Here is a 7,690-nt window from a genome sequence, read left to right as displayed (position 1 = left end):
TGTTAGCATCTACACATGCAAATCCTTGAGAAGAACTGACATCAGCTGGCCTTCTTCTACTGGTGCCAGGTTAAAACGACATCATTCTTCACAGGGATTAGCTGTGCTTTAAAGAAACAGTACCGTGTAACAGCCAGTAAACCATCAGAGACATTACCCTCAGAACAGCCATTGTATACAGAGTGAATGTAAAAGAGATTAAGAGAGTGAACAGAACAAACGAAGGCAACAAAATCGGAAAATTATGGAGGAGATAAAATATACTTGGTCATTATAAGATTATTAACCTTAAAAGGTGGCCTTATGGGGTCATCTACTGATTGTTATGTGAGGATTTAAAGTTACTACTGGAACCACTGCTCTATAATAGCACATCTGTTTCTTTCCTATTCATGAACTGGTGAACAGCTGGAACTGTACAGTAAAATGACCGCATTATTCTACCCTTCAGTGGTTCTTCTCTCATATTAAAATCACTTGTTTATTCAGAGCCAGTGTTCACTTTCCCAGATAAAATTCTAGGCTAAATGTCATATTTAAATGGCTTTGGGTAAATAACATCCATAAGAGAGGACAGCTAGCTAAAGACTTCTCCGTTTTCCTGAGAACGCAAACTAATCTGTCAACTAGGTATTTCGAGTCTTCATTTTAATGTCATGGCTGATGCGAGGGTAATTTGGTCAGTTATGAAATAAATAAATAAACAAAAGTCTGCGATATATTCACAGATATAATAAGCAGCTACTATAAAGTGACAGCTACACAGATGAGCTATCTGTGGTGATCAGCTGCATTCCCAAACTGACTACTGAAAAGCTGCTACATGGAAAACTCAACCTTCGGGGTCCTTGCTACATGACAATCTCCACCTTACAGTGGCTCAAAGCTATTAGAAACATGTACATGAAGTAATCCACAATCTTGAAATCCAGCAAACTACCATGATGAGATGCAAACATGTTTTAGTAATCTCACGTTGTAAAATGCACTGTTTGTTCAATTTTCACCGCAGTTGACACCATTCATTTGCACTATGTAAACATGTACTTACAAAAAGAGTTGAGGGAGTTTGGGGGTTGTGGGGATTGGGGTGGGTGAAACAGAGGAGAAAAAAAGGTTTTAGGGCTGGAGGGGAAGGAGTTAAAGAAGTGAGGAGTGTCAGGAGTCTTGGCGTGTAGTCGAATATCTTCATGCTCAGTCCCTGTTCACGCTGCACCAGACGGCTGCAAATAGAAAGAGGGATGACGAGTGAGAAAAAGGTTCGAAAGGAAGGAGTTTTTAAAGAAAGCGTGCCTCAGAGTGAAAAAACAATGTGGAGAGTGAACAAAAAAAATGGATTGAATGGAAATGAGAAGAAAGCAGAACAGGCGTGGGGGAAAGAAGAGCGCCAAGAAGAGAAATGGACAAAAAAGTGATTACTAGACAATAAAACAGGCAGTCAGCCAAGTATCAGCTGGGTCACTGACAGTCTGCGACTCGGCGCAGGGATGCCTGCCAGCATCAGTTGTTTTGGATGAAGCAGATTCCAAAGCCAGGTTTCTGTAGATAATGCCTATAAATTTTACATAACACATCCAGGGTTGTTGAACAAACTAATCACTTTCTCAGCATTATATAGAACACTTGCTCTGCAACTGTGTACTACTGCATCACACCTTTATAGTAATATTAGCACATATTGTGTTATCTCAGTATCACCTGCACTACTGATAATTCTACTACTAGGGTAAGTCAGCAACTGCTCAGGAACCCCAAGAAACAGATTTTGGATCCAAGTTGATCAGAAAGAATCTGATGTAAATGTTCATGAAAATTTAAAGGAGTAACTAGTTCGATGAAAATTGGTAGTGTATTTTTTTTTAATGCACCACAACTAACAACCATGCAGAAATAACATTCTGTATATGAATTATATTAAACTGTATTTAGACATAACCTCCGACTATGACATGACCTTCTGTGAACTTAAATCAGTATATTTCTCTGATGTTCTAGACATACAAGACAAAATGAGGATTCATCAATAATCATAATGGCAGATTTAGATTTATTCATTAATCTTGTAATGATACCAAAAAATATTTTGATGTTCCCACTGTTTGTCTTTAAGTCATCCTCCGTTCTCTGTGGTAGGAAGGTTGTTCCTGAACTTTTTTTTCTTTCTCTTTATGTAAACTGACTTTATACTGTTGAGGTCAGAGCTCAGTGGGGGCCATACCATCTGCTGTAGTACTTTAATGTCTCTGCCTTTATGTTTGGAGTCATTATCATGCTGCAGAATTATTTTGAGACCAAGTGGAAGAATGTGGGGTTCCTAAAACTGCATATTTCTGTGTGCCCAATGTCGGCTGGCACATCAGACTGCGCACAGTCCATATACTGAGTTCACAGTTTGTATAGGTTTTTGTAACTTCAAAATAGGGAAGGTACATACTACAAGAAAAAGCTTTTGTGTTTCTGTGCATGGAGTGAAACTGTGGAACAGTTTGAATATGGAATTGAAGCAATGTCCAAACATAAAACAATTCAAAAAGAGTTATAAAGATCTTCTTGAACTATAAAGAAAGGGAAAATGTGTAATTTCATGAAACATTTCATGATGTGATATTATATAGTGTATATATCAGAAATCTGTTTGTTATTTCTATTACAGATTATATCAGTAAGGAAGCTGACTAAATATTAACTGATAACTTATGGCGAAGGGGTGGGATTAAATAGGCGTGTACTTCTTCCCACTCCCTTTCGACATGTAACTGAATCAGAACAGAAGCAATATTGAAATGTATTAACTTTATTTTGTGTAGTATTTTTTTCTCTCTTATTTTCTTTGCTAAATGTACCTGTTTATTGTTTACATGATCGAAATAAATTGACAAACAAACATTACAGGCAACAAAGATTGACCTTTCTTACATGTAACTGTAATATTGTACAAGCAGGCTTGTAAGTATCTGAAAGGATTATTTATCACTGCAAAAGAGGAAAAACTTGGCAATTTTACTTCAAATGTGTAAAAATCAGAGAAAAAGGAAACTTTGTCTTGTCTTCTTTGTGTTCTCGAGAAAATATCACAAAGTATTTCAAATCCAGATATCGTTCTGGTCATTGGTCCCAATCCACAAATGGTTTGGAGGACATTTCAGCTGCAGCGTCACACTGCTTTTGTTTTATTCTCTAGTTGTACTGTTTTACCACTGACCTGGCACGGCTACAGAGGACACAGCCTCCGGCTGGCACAGTGTATCCACCTTCACATGCTGAAAGGCTTTGTTGGGAGCCGACTGGAGGTGCCTGGAATCAGAGGAGAGCATGCACACACTAAATGACACACAGCATTTCAGTATGCACACATCTGTCTTGACTTTGCACACAGCCTCTCAAAAGCACACATGGACTCTAATCACTTTGCACGGCCCTTAGCCTTTACTGTAAGATTTGAAATATTAATGGTGGGGAGATGCTGTGAGCAGTGGAGCAGAAACTTGGATCAGCAGGCAACTACATCAGCAGCCTCTCCTTGTGCCCAGAACCATTACTAAATCACAATGACCTGAAGCAACTTGAGTGATTCAGCAACTCTGGAGCACGTGAATGGCTGAACAATGTTAATTAAATGTTGGAGGATTTTTTTCAAACAGGCTCACGGCAGTAATAGAAGAAAAGTGAGAGCTCCTTTTATTGGGTGATCACCAATCAATTAGAACAGGGATAAGAAGGAACGGCGTGCTCAGCTCCAAAACACTTTCAGGGGACCAAGAGTGCTGACTCAAAGGCAATATCCTAAACAATATGAATGTCTGCGCTCAGTAATGACTTTTAATGCTTTCAAAGTGGATCAGCACGGGGAATGAATCACTTTGAGGCTGTTCTCCGTGTTTACAGATGCTTCATTCTGTCAGTTGCTTTGGATCAATGGTTGGAGCCTGGGTTCGGAAAATGAAAAGTTCTTAATACTGGCACATGTGACGGATAGAGCTCAGGATTAAGAATAAAATTGGAGCCAAAAACGATTAAAACTCACCTCTTCCACTCCTCCTCGCCATCCCAGAACTCATAGACGACAAAGGATAAACCATCTGGCAGACGCACTGCAGTCACACTGGAGCAGAGGCAGAGGAAAATGGGAATGAGAGGATGAAAGTGGACAGAAGGTGATATGGAAAGTGACGGGTGAGAGACGTTGGATTCATGATAGAGAACGGTGAAGCAGTGCACATTAAGGATACATTTGTAAAGGAGACAAAGCAGACACGAGATAACAGTTTATATTTCAGAAAATCGCATCTCGGACTTTATTGATGTCACTGCACTTAACACCAAGAATAGCAAATAAGATCTATCAGAGTGTGATCATCAATGCACAGAGGTTATTATGTGGGATGTTATGGAGACATTTTGGATGGTACACTTTGCTGTAATGAACTCGGGCTCCTCCGTATGTATTCCAAAGGAGGGTGAATGTGCACATGGGAACTTTGTCACACTTGGCTAACAGCGTAACTCAGTTTTCACAGCAAGCGCCGCATTTAAAGGCTTCAATGGTAAAAGTGGAACATGTTATGGACATGTCGACATGTTAATGTGTTTTTATATGCCTAACATTTGCCCATTTGACCAACAATATAACGTCCCAAATGGAATTAGGTTTAGAAACAAAAGCAGAAAATGACTCAAAGACTCGGTGCTGTTAATGCCAGCAATTTTCTTTGGTCCATTATATGCACTTGTGCCTCTCGGTAATTTTCTGGCTCTGAAATCAAGCAGCTGTTGACGTGTTTGAGCAGATCACTCTGTGCGGTGCAGTTTCTGCGTGAAATTACACTTGCACGTCTGCCTGCTCGGGGTTAGTCTCAGGACCGGCATGATTTTAATTTTACCTTTCAAGGATTCCAATTTTCATAGTGCGAGCTCAGAGCTTAGCAAAAACTAAAAAGATGATGCTGTTGTGATTCGCTGTGTGGCAGGCAGGAGAAAGAACCAAATGCAGGACTCGGTACACACAGGGATGAACTCAAAAAGGCAGCTTTAGTTTGCTTTAAAACACTAGAAGACGACAAAATAAAACCTAAACTGGAAAACCTGAAATTAAGACTAGGGAACAGGAAACTAGGAGTTACAAGGGAACACGGAGCACAGGAAAACCACACAGCTACGAGGGACAGCTCGACAACAAAACAGGGACGACAGAGGACTAAAATACACATCGGATAAATCAGGGAATGGGAGACAGCAGGGAAACAGCTGGGACTAATTGGGCAGACGAGGTGGGGAACACAGAGCAGGACTATCAAAATAAAACAGGAACCAAAACGTAAGAACTAGAAAACCTCAAGAGGCATAACCAGAATTAAACCAAACACAAGTTAGTATTAATCAAAACAAAAAACAGTGATCAGACTCAGGACCGTGACAGATACAGAAGTCAGTATACTGCTCAGTAGAATCTATATGCTCAAAGTAGTTGGATTATAACTCTGATTCCGAGCTACATCAATGACTTAAAGAAATAAGATAGTATTTTGGGTGATGTCAGCAGACAAAATTACTTCTCTTTTTTTGTAGTTATCATACATGACTGACTTTAAACTACTTTTATCAGATGCTTTACCTCAGGGGTCTCAAACTCGAGGGCCGGTGTCCTGCAAGTGTCCATGTGTCCCTGTTGCAACACACCTGAATAAAATTAGTAGGTCATTTGCAAGAGTATAGAACTTGACAGCATGCTGAAGTGGCAACCCCTAACCTTACTCAAGTAAATGTAAGTGTTTGGAAAAAATGTACTTCTAAAAGTACTTTTATTGCACCATGTTCATTCACTCAGCTGCTGTAACATAAATCAAATGGCTAAATTGCCACCTCAGCATGCAGTCAAGTTCTAATATTATTCAGGTTTATTGCAACAGGGACACATGGAAAAGTTGCAGGACACCAGCCCTCGAGGACTGGAGCTTGATATATATACATATATATATATATATATATATATATATATATATATATATATATATATATATATATATCGGAGCACTAGGTGCGGTGACTCCCAAGATAGGCGAGTGGCTCCAGCAGATCCCGGGAACAACATCGGAGATCTCTGTCCAGAAGAGCGCAGTCCTGGGAACAGCTAAGATACTGCGCAGGACCCTCAAGCTCCCAGGCCTCTGGTAGAGGACCCGAGCTTGAAGGATAAACCGCCCGCAGGGGCGTGCTGGGTGTTTTTTTATATATATATACACACACACACACACAAAATAAGGTGTATATATACACACTGTTTAGCAATGTGCTTTATGTCATTATCACCCTGGAAGAGTCCTCTTTTGCTAAACTTCTAAAGGCAGTCATATGGTCCGTTCATATTTTTTGCAATAGGAAATCTCTTATAAACATGATCTATTTTTTGTCTCATGCAGCCACTATATGATCACAGTCTCAGCTCCATCCTTCACTGTGGTGGCCCAGGCCAGATTCATGCCCAGCATGTGGGATTCCTTTCAGCCAAACACATTTATCTTAGTCATATCTAATCAAAGCTGGTGCTCCCAAGATTCTTGTTCTTTATCTGGAATTTTGTGCCAAAGACTGAGCAACTTTTTCCCCCTCTTTTTTTTTTCTTGGACACTTTCCATCGGAGTGGCATTAAGCAATGGTCTTTGCACCATCTGAGCTGCCTCAGTTACTCTGATCTCTATTGATAACCCCTGCGTAGGGCCCAAGCCTTTACCCATCTGTTTTTCAGAGACAGAGTGTACAAGTTGTTCATAAGGTGATTATTTTAAGAGAACACTCCATATGACTCTGATTAGTGGTAGTATGTTTTCTTTTTTACCTCAAAATAACCACGGCCATGGTTCCACTGACTTTTAGTTGATAAATAATCTTCTGTATATTCTTCCCATTCAAGCACAATTTTCAGACAATCACAATACCATCTCCCTTCTTCCAATATTTTCTGTAACCTAACCTGCTTTTATTGCCGGCTGTACATGCAGGCTACCAGCAGTGTGAAAAGACATTACTGTTATGTGTGTGTGTGTGTCTGCAGGTCTGCTCTAAACCTGTAGAGGGCACTGAGGGACAGGAGCTGCTGCCTGTTAAATCTTTATAGGGTGTCAGAAGAAATAACTTGAATTGTCTGAGCTCTGCTGGAGGATTTAATAGAATTTGTGCTTCTAATCACAACCAAACATCAAATGATAATGAGCAAGGACAGCAGAGACTAAATAAAGTTTATATATTACAGTTAGGCAACGATGAAATTAAAAACTGACAAAGGAGGAAAAAAGGCATTCAGTGGCACACCAGAGACAGAAAAAGACAGAAGTCTTTGCACAGATAATGTGCAAGCTTCCATCTGAAAACCTTGCTGCATTATTTATATTAAGATACCTACAATTACTGTGCTGCTCCCACATTTATTATAAAATAAAAAATATACCACAAAATGCAATCTGGCAATGACAACAAACCTACCTTACTGCTGCACCTGTTTTTCCTTTTAGCCATGTGTGCTTTTTATTGATTGCAATTAGGACTTGTCCTTCATGAGAAGGTGTGACTTAAGTAAGGTTTGTTCTGTCAGGTTGTTAAAGCTCCTACAGACTTTGAAGGACATGATGGGATAATAGCATAACTAATTCTTAGAATACAACAAAAGAATGCTACGATGTTCAGAGCAACAAGGCAC

General features: G+C 39.7%; 1 protein-coding gene across 2 annotated transcripts in view; it reads right to left on the bottom strand.

Moving 5' to 3' along the window:
• Window positions 1-264: 264 nt before the first annotated feature.
• necab2 (N-terminal EF-hand calcium binding protein 2) overlaps window positions 265-7,690 on the bottom strand; it is a 149,198-nt gene continuing 141,772 nt past the window's right edge. The window contains exons 11-13 of one of the 2 annotated variants that reach the window (XM_026172965.2): window positions 4,025-4,102; window positions 3,203-3,294; window positions 265-1,223 (exon numbers count right to left, since the gene is read on the bottom strand). In XM_026172965.2, coding sequence (XP_026028750.1) covers window positions 1,195-1,223; window positions 3,203-3,294; window positions 4,025-4,102 — 199 coding nt within the window. In that variant the 3' untranslated portion in view covers window positions 265-1,194. The remainder of the gene's footprint in view (window positions 1,224-3,202; window positions 3,295-4,024; window positions 4,103-7,690) is intronic. The other variant, XM_080303435.1, reaches the window with a different exon arrangement.

This window comes from Astatotilapia calliptera, chromosome 7 (genome assembly GCF_964374335.1).
Source record: "Astatotilapia calliptera chromosome 7, fAstCal68.1, whole genome shotgun sequence".
Taxonomy (NCBI): domain Eukaryota; kingdom Metazoa; phylum Chordata; class Actinopteri; order Cichliformes; family Cichlidae; genus Astatotilapia; species Astatotilapia calliptera.
Note: the sequence above shows the minus strand (reverse complement) of the source record. Positions and strands in the feature narration are given on the sequence as shown.